The sequence below is a fragment of the Gopherus flavomarginatus genome, chromosome 11, assembly GCF_025201925.1.
Source record: "Gopherus flavomarginatus isolate rGopFla2 chromosome 11, rGopFla2.mat.asm, whole genome shotgun sequence".
Lineage (NCBI taxonomy): Eukaryota > Metazoa > Chordata > Testudines > Testudinidae > Gopherus > Gopherus flavomarginatus.
The window spans coordinates 35,446,028-35,464,787 of NC_066627.1; the positions used below are offsets into that span (position 1 = coordinate 35,446,028).

The 18,760-nt window shown below is 42.0% G+C and overlaps 1 protein-coding gene across 1 annotated transcript in view; it reads left to right on the forward strand.

The window, feature by feature from the left end:
- The first annotated feature begins 2,827 nt into the window (after positions 1-2,827).
- ARFGEF2 (ADP ribosylation factor guanine nucleotide exchange factor 2) overlaps positions 2,828-18,760 on the forward strand; it is a 57,216-nt gene continuing 41,283 nt past the window's right edge. Inside the window, exons 1-2 of the mRNA XM_050917238.1 lie at positions 2,828-2,966; positions 16,306-16,336. Of these exons, the coding sequence (XP_050773195.1) occupies positions 2,828-2,966; positions 16,306-16,336 (170 nt within the window). The remainder of the gene's footprint in view (positions 2,967-16,305; positions 16,337-18,760) is intronic.

Here is an 18,760-nt window from a genome sequence, read left to right on the forward strand (position 1 = left end):
TGTTTCTGGGTGCAACTGAAGTTATGTGGATATCTCAGATCCCATGGTTCCCACAGATCAGTTACACATTTTAAATGATATCAGATAGGCATGTAATAGCTTATCCCCACAAACCCTGGGGCAAGAAATGAGGCCAAGTTTTCAAAAGTCCACCATGTGCCAGCATTAGGGTTTTGGAACTCTCTTTTCCCCCATAAGATCAGTTGTGCAGGGCTGGTCCCAAATACAAACCTTCTACTATCTCAGGGGTCGGCAACATTTCAGAATTGGTGTGCTGAGTCTTAAATTTATTCACTCTAATTTAAGGTTTTGCGTGCCGGTAATACATTTTAATGTTTTTAGAAGGTCTCTTTCTATAAGTCTATAATATATAACTAAACTATTGTATTTAAAGTAAGTAAGTTTTTTAAAATGTTTAAGAAGCTTCATTTAAAATTAAATTAGAATGCAGAGCCCCTGGATCGGTGGCCAGGACCTGGGCAGTGTGAGTGCCACTGAAAATCAGCTTGCATGCTGCTTTCGGCACACATGCCATAGGTTGCCTACCCCTGTACTATCTACTGAGACATTTATATAAATGACTAGCTAAGTAGCTCCAACATGATGATGCATTTAAATTTTATTAATTTACTTTAAATGTTTTGATTTTTCAACAAATGAAATGAAATGAAACATTTAAATAGTCTTGATTAGAAAGCTTTCATTTAGTTTAATTTCAAATAAAAAATCATTTTTTTCCAATTTGAATAGAAAATTAATATTTTGGTTTTTCCCAGTTCTTTCCCTTTTCCCACTGGAAAATGGTGTCATGAGCCATGGGGTTGAATGTAGCCCACAAGAGCAGCCACACTCCTATCCTCAACCTGGCAGCAGCTTAGCTGGGACCCATGAAGCCCACTCCCAATGTGAAGCTCCTCCCCTGAGGTCTGATTGGCAGAGTCCCAGAGTGGCTGACTGGCAGCAGGAAAAGGAAGCTGTTTGAGCAATTCTGCCTCTAGCCTACCGTGGACTATGTGGCTCCCCATCCTCAGCTTAATTTCATGGCACCTGATCTGGGCCTCCATTTTCTCTTCTGCTTTTGACCTCCTGGTAGCCTGATCTAGCTGATTCTTGACTCCTATCTCGTGTTTGCTGATTCTGGCTCTTATTACTAGGTAATAGTAATACTGTGACAAAAAGGAAGTCAAATGATAAAAGATTTTGAAAACCTGACCAATGAGGAAACGTTTAACAAATGGGCATGTTTAGTTTTGAGAAAAGAAGATTGAGTGAGGATCTGATAACAGTCTTAAAATAAATTAAGAGCTCTTATGAGGAGGTAATATTTTGTTCCCATGTCCACTGAAGTTAGGACAAGAAGTAATTGCTTAATCTGAAGCGAGGAAATCTAGGTTCCATATTAGGAAAGACTTTCTAATTATAAGAATAGTTAAAGCACCAGAATAGTCTTCAAAGGGAGGTTGCGGAATCACCATAATTGGAGGTTTTTAAGAACAGGTTGGACAAACATCTGTCATGGATGTTCTTGGTATACTTGGTCCTGCTTCAAGGCAGGGAGATGGACTAGATAATCTCTTGAATTCCCTTTCAGCCCTACTTTTCTAGGGTTCTACTCAAAGGGAACACAAACCCAAAACAAATGAAATTTTTCAATTTGAATAGGAACTGAACTTTTTAATTTGAAATTTTCTTTTTGATTCACTGAAAAATAAAAACAAATCTGGGACAAATTTAGAACATTTTTTATTTTTACATAAAATACCTAACATTTTGAGCAGACCTAATCACATTGTAATATTATATGGCAATGAATGTGCTGCCAATTTGATGTGATGACACTGTGTAACCCACACACCTCCTGTATGTGGTGGCATGTCCAAATGGTATTGAGACCACTTAGAGAGAGTTAGCTAAGGCTGTAGAGTAGGCTCCTTTAACAGGCAGTTGGCTTTTAGCTCATGCGGTACAGGCTCATGCACTAAGCTCTAGAGGTTCCCTGGTTCAATTCCACCCGTGGATGACAATTGCAACAAAATGTCCCCAAACATTCATCAGTTAAATACAACTCTCTACCACCTAACTGTGTTCTGTTCTGATTCTGGGGGTTCAGTCCTATGGCAGAAGGAGTTCAAGGTCCTAAGAAGTAGTGATGTTGGCTTATGACATGATGTCATTGACAGAGAAGCAATGGTGTTGAGGTGTGCCATGTGGAGTCACTTCCTATCACAGAGACATTTCTCCCTTTGTGGTGATGGTGCCACACTGGTGCCTCCTGACTGTGGATATGGCTACACTGACACCGTAGCACAGGCTAGGCATACCCCTACTAGCTAGCATGGGTAACTATTAGGGTTGCCAATTCTGGTTGGACGTATTCCTGGAGATTTAATCACAACACAGTTTTAAATTAAAGATTAATCTTTAATTCCCGGAGACTCCAGCCCAATCCGCAGTGATGGCTGAAGCAGTGTGACATGGACGAGGGGGGACTTTCCCCTTTCCTCCTCTGCAGGCCCCCAGTTCTAACCTCATCATCAACCCAGACATGACGGCTACGCCTCTCCATCACACCACACCCACGCCCCCTCCCCTTTTCCTACCCCGCCCCCTCCGTCACCATTGGCAACTTTGTGAGGGGTCAGAGGTCACGCCGGAAGACTGGGGAAGGTAGAGTTGGAGGAGTCACGTGACGGATCCAATATGGCGGCGCCGTGTCCCTGCTGCTGTTGCCGCTGCTGAGGGAGTCGCGCCTCTTCCAGATCATGGGGCCCCAAAGCGGCCGGAGCCTTTGAGCCCCGTTTTCCTCCCCCGGCGGGGGCCTTCGGCCATGCAGCCCCCGGCCGGGGAACAGGACACCCGGACCAAGAGCATGTTCGTCTCCCGGGCCCTGGAGAAGATCTTAGCGGAGAAGGAGGCGAAGCGGTCCCCGTACGGCCAGCTGCGGAGAGCCTGCCAGGTGGCGCTGGGTGAGTCCGCGCCTGGCCCCGTTCCCCGGGGAGCCTGACTGGTGCGGGAGGGTGAGTCCGGATCGTCCCAGGTCCCCTGTATTCCCTGGGGGGGGGCATTCACCCTCCTTGGCAGCTGCGGGGACCCTGACAGGTGGCGCCGGGTGAGTCTGGATCAGGGTCACACTTCGCCTTCCTTTGGGGGGTGGCCGTTTAGTTAGTGTGCCCCCGCCGCTGCAGGGGAGAGCCAGCCAGGTCTGGCGGGGCGAGCCCTGCCGGGTTGGGAGTTCCCTACTTCCCCCCGCTGCGTAGAGCCAGCGTGCAGCCCGTCTCTGCCAATGGGCAGTGGCGTTATCAGTGACTGCGACTGTCATTAGTTACCATTCTGCAGGTTAATCTGCCACGTTGGATCTTCTTCGGTATCTGAGCAAACAGCGTGACTCTGGATCTTCCTGAGGCTCAGAGACTCTGTTAGTCTCTGGACAAATTTGCTTAGGGGAAGGGAAATGAGGCCTTTTTTTTTCCCCCTTAAACTCAAGAGAAAAGAACAAGGTCCAACTGATTTACTTCTGATGTTAATGTAAAATGTAAATGCTGTCTGTGGATTCTTCTTAAACTAGTTCAGGGGCCATACAGCTGGAAATCAGGAGGGACTGTCAAAAAAACTATCAACTTTAAGAGCAGTTCTAGCAATCAAGCTGATAATTCTTTGACATCTCTCTTATTCTTCAAATAATATGTTGGTTGAAAACTTAACTTTTCAGGCTTCTAGGTTGTGTCTGTAATGTTATATTGAATTCCAAAAGTTCTTGAATTGACTGTCTTAGTGCAGAAGTCTCTTGCAACTATAGTTCTTCTATATCAGCCAATTTATTGGATTTGGGGAAAGTTACAGTGTATAGGATAATGGAAATTAGAGTTTGGGCAGGAGAAGAAATGGCATTGGGTCAACCAGTCCAGTTTTTATATTCAAAGTGACCTTTTTTTGTTTGTGTTCTTTAAAAAAATTCAAGTTGGTGTTATCCCTTTAATCAATTAAGTTTCAGGTCCTACATTTACCCTGAAGTTACTTGTAAAGCCACAAACACTGTAAAACCAAGTGCTGCTATTTTCGTCTTGTTACTTTTTTAGGTGTATTTCCCCTGGAGCTGTGTGAAATACATAATAGGTGGAAAGAATCACTGAGAAGGCAGGGAAAACAATGAAACTGACTAGCCATGATATGCTGTCAGGTGCACTTTGTAAATAACACCCCCTTCCTCCCCCCCCCCCCCAAAAAAAAGACACACACCACCCTAGCTCTACCTTACTACAATTAGCTCCAGAATATTTCTGTAACAGTAGATTGGGAGGTGGGATCAGGAATCAGGTACAAATGTGTTTTGATTTTTTTTAAAGCTGACTATTTCTGTTTTGTGGTGATAGTATTATACGTATTACCTTAGCGACCCCAGACTCAGAAACACCAATGAGGATTTGGGCTCCATTGTGCTAGGTGCTGTACAGATGCACATGAAAAAATAATCTATGCCCCGAAGAGTTCACAATCTAAAGTGCCTATCCTGGAATTGGATTTGTATATAGGCACAGAAGTGTGCACTGATCCAGTTGTAGGTCTGTTGTCTAAAGTAGTAAGATGCAACAGCTGTGATAAGTAGCATGTTTCTGGTTCTTAAAAATGTGTTTAATAAACAAGATATTAATAATATGGGTAATACAGTACTAGCTACCAGTAGATGTATTGATCTTGGTTTGACTATTTATGATACTTGAAGTAAAACAAAAAACTGAAATCCTGTGATGCTAATTATGGGGGGAACCCAATTTCATTGTACTCATCTTTCACGGAATTCTTTCTACTAGTGAATAATTGATAAAATGATTGTCTAGTTTCCTTTTGTTAAACTGCAAAATATCAAAAAGTACTTAAAACGAGGGGTCAAAGACAATAGGGCTCTTAATAAAAGGGCCAAGAAAAGAATGATATAAATGAATTTGGAACTAATTTCTTGTGTCATTGCACAAAGACTGTCTTTGGGGGAAACTGGTGGTAATGGTTAACGTGAAGCTGACTTTGTTTCCAAACCTGTGTCAGGGACAAAGTTGGGCCTGGGCAGATGATAATCTATTGCCCAACTATCCCTGCTCATGTAGAGCCTTGGTTGCTACATTGAAGGAATCTCTCCAAGTTATGTTTGGTGAGTGTTGCCAAATAACTTTTTCAGCAGCAACATGAATACATTCCCCTCTATTTATGCATCCAGGTATTAATACTTCACTTACTAAATCTTACTTCATATCAGATGTCCTCCTTTCTATTCCAGGTAAAGGAAAATAAGTTACATTGGAGTTCATTGGTGTAATTCACAATTAATGAATCTTAAACTCTTTAACATGATTATTTTTAAATGACAAAACTATGCAGCCAACCCAGTAGCAGATGAATGCATAGGAAATCTCACATGTATCTACACTTCACCTTTTTAGTTGTGTATGAACACATTAACTAAATTGACTCTAAAATCAAAGTTAGGTAGGACTGTACAGTTGTTCCTTGTCCTGTTTAACCTTAAGCTGCAGTGACCTTGAACAAACATCTGTGTGGTGTAGGATACAATTTACAATCTGGCTAGTTAACATAGTTAACGTGGTGAAACAAAACCCCTCAGTTTTACACTGTCTTCACCAGACTTCCCATATGGGGTTGTGTGTGTATGTAACAGCTGTTATAACCCCAACATAGTCAATATGGGTCATTTAAAAACCAAAAAACAGACTCTTTCCTCCAATCTTTCCCTTTTTCTAGTTAAGACAAGTTCTAAGTTGTCTTGACCAGTACTGGCTGAGAACAGGCAGGGTGTGCCTCCAAGCGGAGGGTCTTGCATCACCATCAGCAACTCTAGAAAGGCTGAGGAAAACATTTCTAGTAATATATGGAGATATACCTATCTCACAGAACTGGAGCGGACCCTGAAGGGTCATTGAGTCCTGCCTTCACTAGCAGGACCAAGTACTGATTTTGCCCCAGATCCCTAAGTGGCCCCCTCAAGGATTGAACTCACAACCCTGGGTTTAGTAGGCTAATGCTCAAACCACTGAGCTATCCCTCCCTCCATAAAACTATTCTGAGTATTAAACATAGTTTTGAATTTCATTGCCACAGGACTGTCCAAGGCACAATCTTAATTATGTTAGCAAAATGCTCTGCATTTATATTAAAAAAACGAAAATCATCAGGCAGGGATTAGATTTAGGTGGCATACGTCACCAGTATCTCTCTAGTACGGCTTGAACAAACTGTGCAGAATTGAAGCTTTAATAGTTTGAAATAAAGTTTGTGGTCCTAATAGTTGCAAAGAAAATCACTTAAAGCCGACTGCCTGAGTCTGCAAATAAAAGCAGCTCAGAGGAATGTGAAAATGCACTGTTCATTTAAAATGGTGTAAACTCTGAAGCCTAACATAACTGAAATCTCTTCATTAAGTGTCACTGCTGATTACATCATAGAAAGATTCAATTGTTTTAGGATTGTGGGCAGATCTTAAATTCCACTTCCCTTGCCTACTCTGACTTTTGCACCTCAGTGTTTTGAACAAATAAAATATGTCTAGCAAAATGCCAGTATGTTAAGCAAATTATTCCTATCCTTAAAGTGTAGTGTATGTGAAGAACATTCTACTGTAGTGCTATATGTTCAGGCCACCATGCAGTAGACTCATAGACTCATAGGTCAGAAGGGACCAATATGATCATCTAGTCTGACCTCCTGCACAAGGCAGGCCACAGAACCCCACCCATCCAATTTTATAACAACCCCTATCCGAGGACCGAGTTATTGAAATCCTCAAAATTGGTTTGAAGACCTCAAGCTGCAGAGAAACCACCAGCAAGCGACCCGTTTCCCACGCTGCAGGGGAAGGCGAAAAACCTCCAGGGCCCCTGCCAATCCGCCCTGGAGGAAAATTCCTTCCCGACCCCAAATATGGCGATCAGCTAAACCCTGAGCATGTGGGCAAGACCCACCAGCCAGCACCCAAGAAGGAATTCTCTGCAGTAACTCAGTTCCCATCCCATCCAACATCTCCCCGCAGACCATTGAGCAGACCTATCTGGTGGTAAGGGCAAGCAGATGATTTATCAACATGTCCTTTATTATGCAGTAACAATTTTATCAAGTTATTTCCCATTTATTTCAGCTTCCAGCACAACTTGTAGAGTCCTCTTAAAGTAGCTTCGCCTGTTCAGTCACTATATTCAGCATTCCTATCACTATGGCATCTAGACGGCAAAAGCAATAATCTTGTCTTTTATGGATTAAATTTGACTACTCCCTGTTTCTTCTTGAGTTAGCCTTTGTTACCTGACATTATTTGCCAAAATAGAAAGGAATCCACCTGGTTGAGCGTTTCTCTTCTGACTTTTGTTCCATAAAGGTGGATTGCAGATACCTTTTTTCTGACATTTCAAGATTTTTAAAGCATGAGGGGTGGGATTTTGTTAAAAAATAGCCTCTTCTTCAGTGGACCTTCACCTCTATGTATTTGGTTTCATATTGTCTTGCTTTTGTGACCAAAAATAATTTTATTTCTGTTAACAGTACAGAATCAGCAGAGCTTAGGGAGAGTGGGAAGGATTCTATTCTAGCTTGTGTGTCTGTAGCAGAACCGCTAGATTCTGGGATTAAAATGTAGCTATTGTTAGTGGTGATGCATGTGCCATAAAGCAAACGATTTGGCTCTTGGATTCCAGCCTGGATTTGCAGGGCTAGTAGTTAAAAATCCGTTTTCTTTGTAAACAGCTCAGTTATGTCAAAAGAGCGGCTCCCTGCATTCTTTATCCCTGTTGAAATAATGCTCAGGAAGTTTGGTTGTAATCTTATTCTTTCAACCCATTTAAAGAGCTAAAATAATACAAGCCTTTCTCTTTTTTTAGAGGCCATGATTCTGGACTGCCTGTTTTCTGCTCCACTCCCCCAAGAGTATATTGTGGCATAGTCCATCTTTTGAAAGAAGTAGGTTTGTCTTGGGCTGTTGCCAGTAGCATCATGTGAGTTTGCCAGCAAAAGAAATTAATGTTATACATTATGTTCTCACCTTGACATTAGGCAAATCTCTTGATGTGCGGTATGTCCCAGAATGATTGATTTTTAAACTCACAAGCTTGTGTTGCGAAACTACTGTATCCTGTATTCAATGGAATTTTACATAAGGGGATGCTGTCATGCCACAGAGGTGCCAACATTTAACTCTTCTTGCCCAATAGTGCTGTACAGAAAACGACATGGAATGCTTGTGGTGTGCTAGTACTATCACTATTTTACAGATGGTGTAACTGCAGTAGAGCAATTAAATGAATGGCCCAAGTTTCCATGGTGAGTCAGTCTCAGAGCCAGAACTGGAATTTAGCTAATCTTCCTCTTGATCCTAGAATGTCTCTGGACACTTCCTGAATGGGTCCTGCCATGCTTTAAATCTTGAGCTGAAGGGACTGTCTTACGGTAGATTCAGCTGCCTAATATTATGTCGTGTTTACAGCTTTTGTTTACTCTTCTGCATTATCCTTGAAACAGAATGCGTTATGCAATGACTGATGATAATAGATCTCAAATCATCAGCTCAAAAGTTCTGGAAAAATATATAGACTTGTATATTCAGTGAGTATTGGTGTACAGGATTTTAATACTAAAACTGTGTGGATATTAACTTTACTTCAGAATTGTGACGGGGAAACAGCTAGTGTATGATTCATAATGAGTGTATTTTGAGCCTTGAATACTGAGAAGCAAGGGAGCTTCCCTTGCTATCTGATGGAATACAGGAAGTAGCTAAGGCAAGTTCTATTCAGTTGGAAACGTCATTTTTCATCGGTCTGCAAACTTCAGTCTGGTATCTGCTGCAGCATTAGAGGGGAAAACAGACAGCTCTGATTTGATTACATGCAAGATAAATCGATTTAGTGGGAGAAGGAAACTCAGAAACAAATCATTTGTTTCTGTGTGGGAGATTGAGGGCTTATTTACATGGGGAAGTTATTTTCAGAATAAGGTAGGGTGTGAATTTAAAGTACTATAGCTAAGGCTACATTTTAGTCACAGGTATTTTTAGTAAAAGTCATGGGCAGGTCACAGGCAGTAAACAAAAATTCCCGGTCCGTAACCTATCCATGACTTTTGCTATATACCCCTAACTAAAACTTGGGCCGGGGGGCTGCAGGTGCTCGGGGATGCCCTAGGAGCTGCCTTTGTAGATGTAAACTAAACTGGAAAGAGGGAATCTTCTTCTGAGAATAAGAGTTACATGTGGAGGGCTTTAAACTAGAAAGTTGGGGGAGATGGTTGGGAAATGTTCGGGAGATCTCCACGCCAGAACATAACCTGGAGAGGGAAGTAAACAAAGTGAGCGGGGATACCCTTGTGGCCCCAAGATTTGATCCAAGGAGGAATAGTGGAGTAGAAACCAGAGTAACGGGTGATGCTGGTGGCAGACAGTTTGTGCACGACGGGGGAAAGAATGTCACTGACGCCAAACGCCGAAAATTAAAAGGTTTGTACACTAATGCGAGGAGCCTAGGTAACAAGATGGAGGAACTGGAGTTACTCGTGCAGGAAGTCAAGCCGGATATTATAGGGATTACCGAAACCTGGTGGAATAGTACTCATGACTGGAGCACGGGTATTGAAGGCTATGTGCTGTTCAGAAAAGACAGGAAGAAAGGCAAAGGTGGGGGAGTAGCCTTGTACATCAATGATGAAATTAAATGTAGCGAAATAAGATGCGATGGAATGGATAACACGGAGTCCGTCTGGGCAAAAATCACGCTGGGTAAAAAAGCAACTAGAGCTTCCCCTGAGATAGTGCTTGGGGTGTGCTACAGACCGCCGGGATCGGATTGGGATATGGATAGAGACCTCTTTAATGTCTTTAATGAAGTAAACACAAAGGGGAAATGTGTGATTATGGGGGACTTCAACTTCCCGGACATAGACTGGAGGACGAGTACTTGCACGAATAATAGGGGTCGGATTTTTCTGGATGTGATAGCGGATGGATTTCTTCATCAAGTAGTTGAAGCACCTACGAGAGGGGATGCCATTCTAGACTTGGTGTTGGTGAGCAGTGAGGACCTCGTAGAAGAAATGGTGGTAGGGGACAACCTTGGTTCGAGTGATCATGAGCTGATTCAGTTCAAACTAGATGGAAGGATAAACAAATGTAGATCTGCGATTAGGGTTTTTGACTTCTCGAGGGCTAATTTTAAAGAGTTAAGGAAATTAGTTAGGGAAGTGGATTGGACGGAGGAATTAGTGGATTTAAATGTGGAGGAGGCCTGGAATTACTTTAAGTCACAGCTGCGGAGACTGTCGGAAGCCTGCATCCCGAGAAAGGGGAAAAGAACCATGGGCAGGAGTTGCAGGCCAAACTGGATGAGCAAGCAACTCAGAGAGGGGATTAGACAAAAGCAGAAAGCTTACAGGGAGTGGAAGGAAGGCAGGATCAGTAAAGAAAGCTACCTTGCTGAGGTCAGAACATGTAGGGATAAAGTGAGGAAGGCTAAAAGCCGCATTGAACTGGAACTTGCAAAGGGAATCAAAACCAATAGTAAAAGGTTCTACAGCCACATAAATAAGAAGAAAACAAAGAAAGAAGAAGTGGGGCCGCTATACACTGAGGATGGAATGGAGGTTAAGGATAACCTAGGCATGGCCCAACATCTAAACAAGTACTTTGCCTCGGTTTTTAATAAGACTAGTGAGGAACCTTGCGATGATGGAGGGATGATAAACGGGAATGTGGATATGGAAGTGGATATTACTGCAACTGAGGTAGAGGCCGTACTTGAACAGCTTGATGGGTCGAAGTCGGAGGGCCCGGACAATCTCCACCCGAGGATATTAAAGGAACTGGCGCGTGAAATTGCGAGCCCGTTAGCGAGAATTTTTAAGCAATCGATAATCTCGGGTGTTGTGCCGTATGACTGGAGGATTGCTAATGTAGTTCCTATTTTTAAGAAAGGGAAAAAGAGTGATCCGGGTAATTATAGGCCTGTTAGCTTGACGTCTGTAGTATGTAAGGTCTTGGAAAAAATTTTAAGGGAGAAAGTAGTTAAGGACATAGAGGTCAATGGTAATTGGGACGAACTGCAACACGGATTTACTAAAGGTAGATCGTGCCAAACCAATCTGATCTCCTTCTTTGAGAAGGTGACGGATTACTTAGATAAAGGAAATGCGGTAGATATAATTTACCTAGATTTCAGTAAGGCGTTCGACACGGTTCCGCACACGGAGCTGTTAGTTAAATTGGAAAAGCTGGGAGTGAATATGAAAGTTGTAAGGTGGATAAGGAACTGGTTAAAGGGGAGACTCCAGAGGGTCGTATTGAAAGGTGAACTGTCGGACTGGAAGGAGGTCACCAGTGGAGTCCCTCAAGGATCGGTCTTGGGACCGATCTTATTTAACCTTTTTATTACTGACCTTGGCACAAAGAGCGGGAATGTGCTAATAAAGTTCGCGGATGACACGAAGCTGGGGGGTATTGCTAACACGGAGAAGGACAGGGATACTATTCAAGAAGATCTGAACCACCTTGTAAACTGGAGTAATAGAAATAGGATGAAATACAATAGTGAAAAGTGCAAGGTCATGCATTTAGGAATTAATAATAAGAATTTTGGATATACGTTGGGGGCGCATCAGTTGGAAGCGACGGAGGAAGAGAAGGACCTTGGGGTACTGGTTGATAGCAGGATGACTATGAGTCGCCAATGTGATACGGCTGTTAAAAAAGCAAATGCGATTTTGGGATGCATCAGGCGGGGTATTTCCTGCAAGGATAAGGAGGTGTTAGTACCGTTGTATACGGCGTTGGTGAGACCCCATCTGGAATACTGTGTGCAGTTCTGGTGTCCCATGTTCAAGAAGGATGAATTCAAACTGGAACAGGTTCAGAGACGGGCTACGAGGATGATCCGAGGAATGGAAAAACTGCCTTATGAAAGGAGACTCAAAGAGCTTGGCTTGTTTAGCCTGGCCAAAAGAAGGCTGAGGGGGATATGCTCGCCCTATATAAATATATCAAGGGGGTTAACGTTAGGGAGGGAGAGGAATTATTTAAGTTTAGTACTAATGTAGCCACGAGGACGAATGGGTATAAACTGGATATTAGGAAGTTTAGACTTGAAATTAGACGAAGGTTTCTGACCATTAGGGGAGTGAAGTTCTGGAATAGCCTTCCGAGGGAAGTAGTAGGGGCAAAAGACTTTCCTGGCTTTAAGACAAAGCTTGATAAGTATATGGAGGGGATGTTATGATAGGATCGTCAATTTGGGCAATTGATCTTGAATTACCACCAGACAGGTCTGCTCAATGGTCTGCGGGGAGATGTTGCATGCGATGGGTACTGAGTTGCTGCGGAGAACTCCTTCTTGGGTGCTGGCTGGTGACTCTTGCCCACATGCTCAGGGTTTAGCTGATCGCCATATTTGGGGTCGGGAAGGAATTTTCCTCCAGGGCGGATTGGCAGGTGCCCTGGAGGTTTTTCGCCTTCCCCTGCAGCGTGGGGCACGGGTCGCTTGCTGGTGGTGTCTCTGCAGCTTGAGGTCTTCAAACCATTTTTGAGGATTTCAATAACTCGGTCCTGGGATAGGGGTTGTATAAAATTGGATGGGTGGGGTTCTGTGGCCTGCCTTGTGCAGGAGGTCAGACTAGATGATCAGATTGGTCCCTTCTGACCTATGAGTCTATGAGTTATTCTGGAATGGCTATGCTGGCTAAATTCCTCGCATAACCAAGCCCTTGCTTTACCTGCTGTTTGAGCCAAGAAATGGCTAGCCTAAACAGTAGGAGATAAGCCTTGTTGTGTAAGAGTGATAGTGAGCAGTTTACATACAAGCATGACTGTTTCATAGAATAATTAACTCTGTGTAATTCTAACAAAATAAAAAGGTTAGTTGAAAGTAAGACTTAGCTGCTAAGTTCTTTTATGACAAAATGAGCATTAATGACCTCTACCAAACTCACTGACCATATGAGCTCTGTCTCCCCTGCCCCACCACCTTGGGCCTGTCATAAACAGATAGCTAAGGGTTAATGTTCTTTTACCTGTAAAGGGTTAACACAGGGAACCAAACACCTGACCAGAGGACCAATCAGGAAGCAAGACTTTTTCAAATCTGGGTGGAGGGAAGTTTTGGGTGAGTTCTTTGTTCTTTGTCTTGTGTCTGTGCCCTCTCGGCTCTGAGAGTGATTTTTCTATCTCCAGGCTTTCTAATCTTCTGTTTCCAAGTTGTAAGTACAAGGATAGTAAGACAATAGGTTTATATTGTTTTCTTTTGTATTTACATGTGTGTAGTTGCTGGAGTGTTTTGAATTGTGTTCTTTTTGGATAAGGCTGTTTATTCATTTTTTCCCTTTAAGCAATTGACCCTGTATATTGCCACCTTGATACAGAGACTATATATTATGTCCTTTTTCACTCTTTTTATATAAAACTTTCTTTTTAAGACCTGTTGGAGTTTTTCTTTAGTGGGGACTCCAGGGAATTGAGTCTGCAGCTCACCAGGGAATTGGTGGGAGGAAGAAGTCAAGGGGAAAATCTCTTTGTGTTAGATTTACTAAGCCTGACTTTGCATACCCTCTGGGTGAGGGGGAGAGATTAGATCTCTCGGTACTTGTGTTTCCAGGACTGGAAGCAGGGAATCTCCTAGGGTCGTCCAGGGAGGGGAGCCTGGGAGGAAGTAACAAGGGGAGGGGGTTATTTCCCTTTGTTGTAAGACTCAAGGCATCTGAGTCTTGGGGTCCCCCAGGGAAGGTTTTGGGGAGACCACAGTGAGCTAGGCACTGTATAATTCCTAGCTGGTGGCAGCCGTACCAGGTCCAAGCTGGTAACTAAGCTTGGAGGTTTTCATGCTAACACCCATATTTTGGACGCTAAGGTCCAGATCTGGGAAAAAATGTTATGATAGGGCCGCTGCGATAGTTTCATCTGGTAGACTATATAACCCAGCCCAATGTCTATCCCATCTCTCATGCATGCTTAACTTTACTAATACGAGTGATCTCACTGAAGCCAATAGGACTATTCATGTGAGTAAAGTTAGTTTAATCAACACAGAGTATTGTTTATCTGGCTTTTGATAGCACTAGAAGGAGAAGCCGCCACCTGTTAAACTATTTGTTTTTCTTTCTGAAATTTAAGATCTGATCAGCAAGCAATCATTTCTTATCATTGAAAACATTGCAAAAATACTGCTTACAGCTGTGCCAGGTCTACACTGAAACCTGTTTGACAGGACCACTCAGCAGTCATCTCATAATAAAACTGAACTTCTGTAGTTCTTGCCATCCAGGGAGCTCAATGCATTTTATACATTAAGCTACACTGCCCACCTGTATCTCAACAGACCACATGGAAACAGGATAGTTAGCTATGACATACTATAGATCTCTTTACGTGCTTTTCAAGATCTTGCACTTCATTAACTCGAAGGATGTTACTCAGTCTTGCTGCTGCCTCTGATGCTATTCTGTGCAGAACAGGTAGGATATTGTCCAAAGAGTTCAGTCTGTTCTTGTGCCATTGCTCATTGCTGGAGTCTGTCCCTTCCCTTCCTTTAACCGCTGAACACATTGACCTGTGGTAGTGTGATATGGAAGGATAAGTGTAGTATTAGGAGTCGAATGTCCCAAGTTCCAATCCTGGCTCTGTCGCTAACTGATCTTATGCAGGTCACTTCCTCTCTCTTCCATCTCCCCATGTGTAAAATGGGGATAATAGCACTAATTCACTTACCTACTTTACAGGCACCCTGAGGATTTATTCTTGTAATATGCTGTGTATAAATGCTAAATATATGTAAGGGATGTATAGTTGTCTGAAACACTGAAAGTTATAGTACCAGTCAAAAGCATCTCTTGTTTAGCTGTGGCGTGTTTTACAATGAGATTCTGCAGAAGTCCCCCATCTTGATCTAGTACAAACGTTAGAGAAAACCAGGTAGAAGCTTCTCCTTCCCCTCCCCACCACTCCCACCCCAGTCTCAGGGACTGCTTTTTGTTTACCCTAGCACTTCTCAGAAGTGTGAGAAATGTCTAAAGTTTGGGTGGACAAGGCCCAATTGTGGGTCAAATTGTAGGGAGGCTAAATGAGCTTGAGGGGTTGATTAGAAGGGCGTTGGAATGAGAGAGAGCTGTTGAGTATGTAATATTGTTCAGAACTGTGGCACTGAGACATGGACAGAAGCTACAGAAACAGTGGGAGGAGGAAGGATCCAAGATTTAGAAAACATCAATGTCTTTTTTTCTATAAAATGAGTCTAATATCACCTGGAAAGTTGGGAGGCCTAACTAGGTTGTTAAAGCATTTTGAGATCTTTGGATGGAGAGCACTGTAAAAGTTCAAAATATAGTTCTGGAATAATAATGATCTATCATTTTGTAACCCATCATTGGTGCCACAGTGTCACTAATACACGGTGACATGGTAACGTAAGTACATGAATCATGGAAATATGTATTCTGGGCTACTTGAGAAAGATTGGAGCGATGGCACCCAAGATTAATAATATTACCATGACACTGGAGGGGTCCATGGGAGAAATATATCTGACACCACAGAAATGTATCACTATTTAAACATAGTGTTTTACAGACAACTACAGGCTCCAAGTGAAGGAGGTATGACGATAGCATTTGAGTCCTGGAATGCTCCTAGGAGCTCCTTGCGTTCCTCCGTTCACTTACTATTCCTTGCATAATATCACTCCTGAGAATGAGCAAAGTTATTAGGATACTCAGGTGACACCAAAGTCATCTGAATTTGTGCAGATCTAGTCCAAGGCTAATGACATTCCTCCAAAGGTGGTTTCGAAGAGCAAGTACAGAGTGAATTGCCCATTGTCCAGGATTATCACTTGAAACAAGTTAAGATGCTGATAGTATCCTGTCTGGGAGTTATGAGTATAAGGCTGCCATCTGCAGCTAGTGAAAATTAGGTCACTGTTAAAGTACTGGGATCTTAGATTATTATGTGCTCTGATTTCACTGTGAGTGTGGCGTAAAGGCTAAGGTAACATTTGCCGTGTGTACTTCGGATTGGTGATGAGGTTTGCTGTATTGACACTCCTGAAAATTTACTGTATTTAAAAAGTTCTGCTGTTAGTGTACATCCAAGCAGATTTATTTATGTTTGGAAACTTTGTTTAATATACAACAGAAGGAATAGCAGACACTAATGATATATAACTTATAGTTTTGAGACTAGTTTACTTCATGACAACTGGCATGTACATTCAGAAGGTGTAAGCACCATTTCCGTTGAATGTTGCAGTATCTTCATTGTTCTGCCTTTTCTTTTTTTCCTAGATGAAATAAAAGCAGATCTAGAAAAACAAAGGTAAGTTCTTAATACAACTTATAGCAACTTCTCTTGCTGCTATTTGTCAAAGATTGCACAGTAGCGAGTGTGCAGGTATCTGAACAGCAATTTTTGCAAAGTACAAACAAGCTAGCTTATTGGGGAGAGTTTGAATAGCTTTGGTACTATCTGTGTAAGGAAACGTGTATGTGGAGAGTACTAATTATGTAATGCTCGTGGTTGTGGGTAATCAAGTCGTAACTGCCAGCACATTTCATTACAGATAACTGCCACATTTCTGAAGGATGCCAATTCTTCACTTCCTTTCTTTAGCTAGGTTTGACTCTTAATAGTCATGACTTAACCATATTTGTTCATAGAAAATCCTAGTCTCTCTTCTTTTTTTGGTTTTGTGTTCAGTAATGCATGGTTTTAGTTGTTTTGATCACAAATGCTGGTCTGCGATAACATTTAATTAGCTACAGGTCAGCCAAGTCACTCGATTTCTTTCCAACATTAGCAACTGTGTGAATCGGTGTTGTTACATCATATCTAGTTGTCTGTCTGTGTCTGTCTGTCTGTCTGTCTGTCTGTCTGTCTCTCTCTCTCTCTCTCTCTCTCTCTCTCTCTCTCTCTCTCTCTCTCTCTCTCTCTCTCTCTCTCTCTGAGATGGTATACCCAGATTAATAGTATCTTAATGGGAAAATCTTTATGTTCTATGCATTCCACAGTATGTTAGGATGGGGTTTTGGAGTTGGATGGGGATAAACTGACAAATGGTAATGTTCTAAAACTTAATAAAGTGGAATCTAAGAAAATATTTAAGGAATACTGTACCTAAATTGTTAGTAACAGCTAGAGATGGCTTTCGTGGAAAAAAATAAAAGTGCTTGCACCAGCTTAGGATCTAAGTGCAAAATTAGAAGTACTTCCCAAAAGATTCTTACATTTCTTGGTGGTATAGGGAGGGGGAATTCAGGACCAACAGAAGATGTTTGAGTCTCTAAGACTGATCTTTCCCTAATTGTATCAAATTTAATTGTATTTCCTTTAGAAATGAAGTTTCAATATGAACATCAAAATATAATCTGAGAGCTGTAGTTTTTCTCTTTGAATTAAGAGCAGATTTATGGCCATATAAAAATTCAGTAGTCATCTGAATCTGTGAATCACAAACTGAGTGGAAAATTGGAGAGATTAATTGTCAAGGCCTATTTTCCTGTTAATCCTAAGAGAAGCTATACTTAGTGAAACACTCTGACAGGAGTAAAGAGCAAGATGAAAAGCACTACTAATTCCTAAATGGATAAATGGCAGTTAAAATTTATTTGCACACTTGAGTCCTAATCTTCAGCTAGTTTATATGTCATAGTTTCACAGATTTACATCCATGGTGTCTGTAAATCAGTTTCCAAAATCGTCACTGGCTTTTCCTCTTGCTCTGCTACCTGCCAAGAATAAAAATGTCCATCTCAGTCTCAATATTTGTTTTCAGATTGCCAGTTCGGAAATACAAGGAATTCATAAAGGTCTCTTTAAAAAAAAATTAGCAAACACATGGTCTGCTGGCCAATGACTGAACACTTTTCCATTTATTAGCATTTTCACTTCTCATAATGTTGCTTGTTATTTAAAATATTTCAAGTAAAGTCACCAGTTCCCCAGAAAGCTTCACATGGTCTCTATAGAGCTACTCTCTGTTATCACCAAGATTGTAGAATTGTAAGACTGGAATGGACCTTGAGAGGTCTTCTAGTCCAGTCCCCTGCACTCAAGGCAGGAATAAGTATTATCTCTAGGCCATCCCTGACAGGTATTTGTCTATCCTCTCTTAAAAATCTCCGATCATGGACATTCTACAATTCTCTGGAGCAATTTATTCTAGTGCTTAACCACTCTGACAGTTAGGAAGTTTTTCCTAATGTCCAACATAAACTGCTGTTGTTGCAATTAAGTCATTTGCTTCTTGTCCTATCCTTAGAGGTTAAGGAGAACAATTTTTCTCCCTCCTCCTTGTAACAACCTTTTATGTACTTGAAAACCATTGTTATGTCCCATTCTCTCACCTCCTCACCACCCAGTCTTCTCTTCTCCATACTAAACCCAATTATTTCAATATTCTCTCATAAGTCACGTTTTCTAGACCTTTAATCATTTTTGTTGCTCTTCTTTGGACTTTCTCCAATTTGTCCACAACTTTCCTGAAATGTGGCACCCAGAACTGGACACAGTACTCCAGTTGAGACCTAATCAGCATGGAGTAGAGCAGAAGAATTACTTCTCATGTCTTGCTTACAACACTCCTGCTAATACAGCCCAGAATGATGTTTGATTTTTTTTGCAATACGGTTACACTGTTGACGCTCATGTAGCTTGTGCTCCATTATGACCTCAGATCCCTTTCCACAGTACTCTTCCCTAGGCAGTCATTTCCATTCCCCCCTTCTCCTCCCAGCAGCTTGT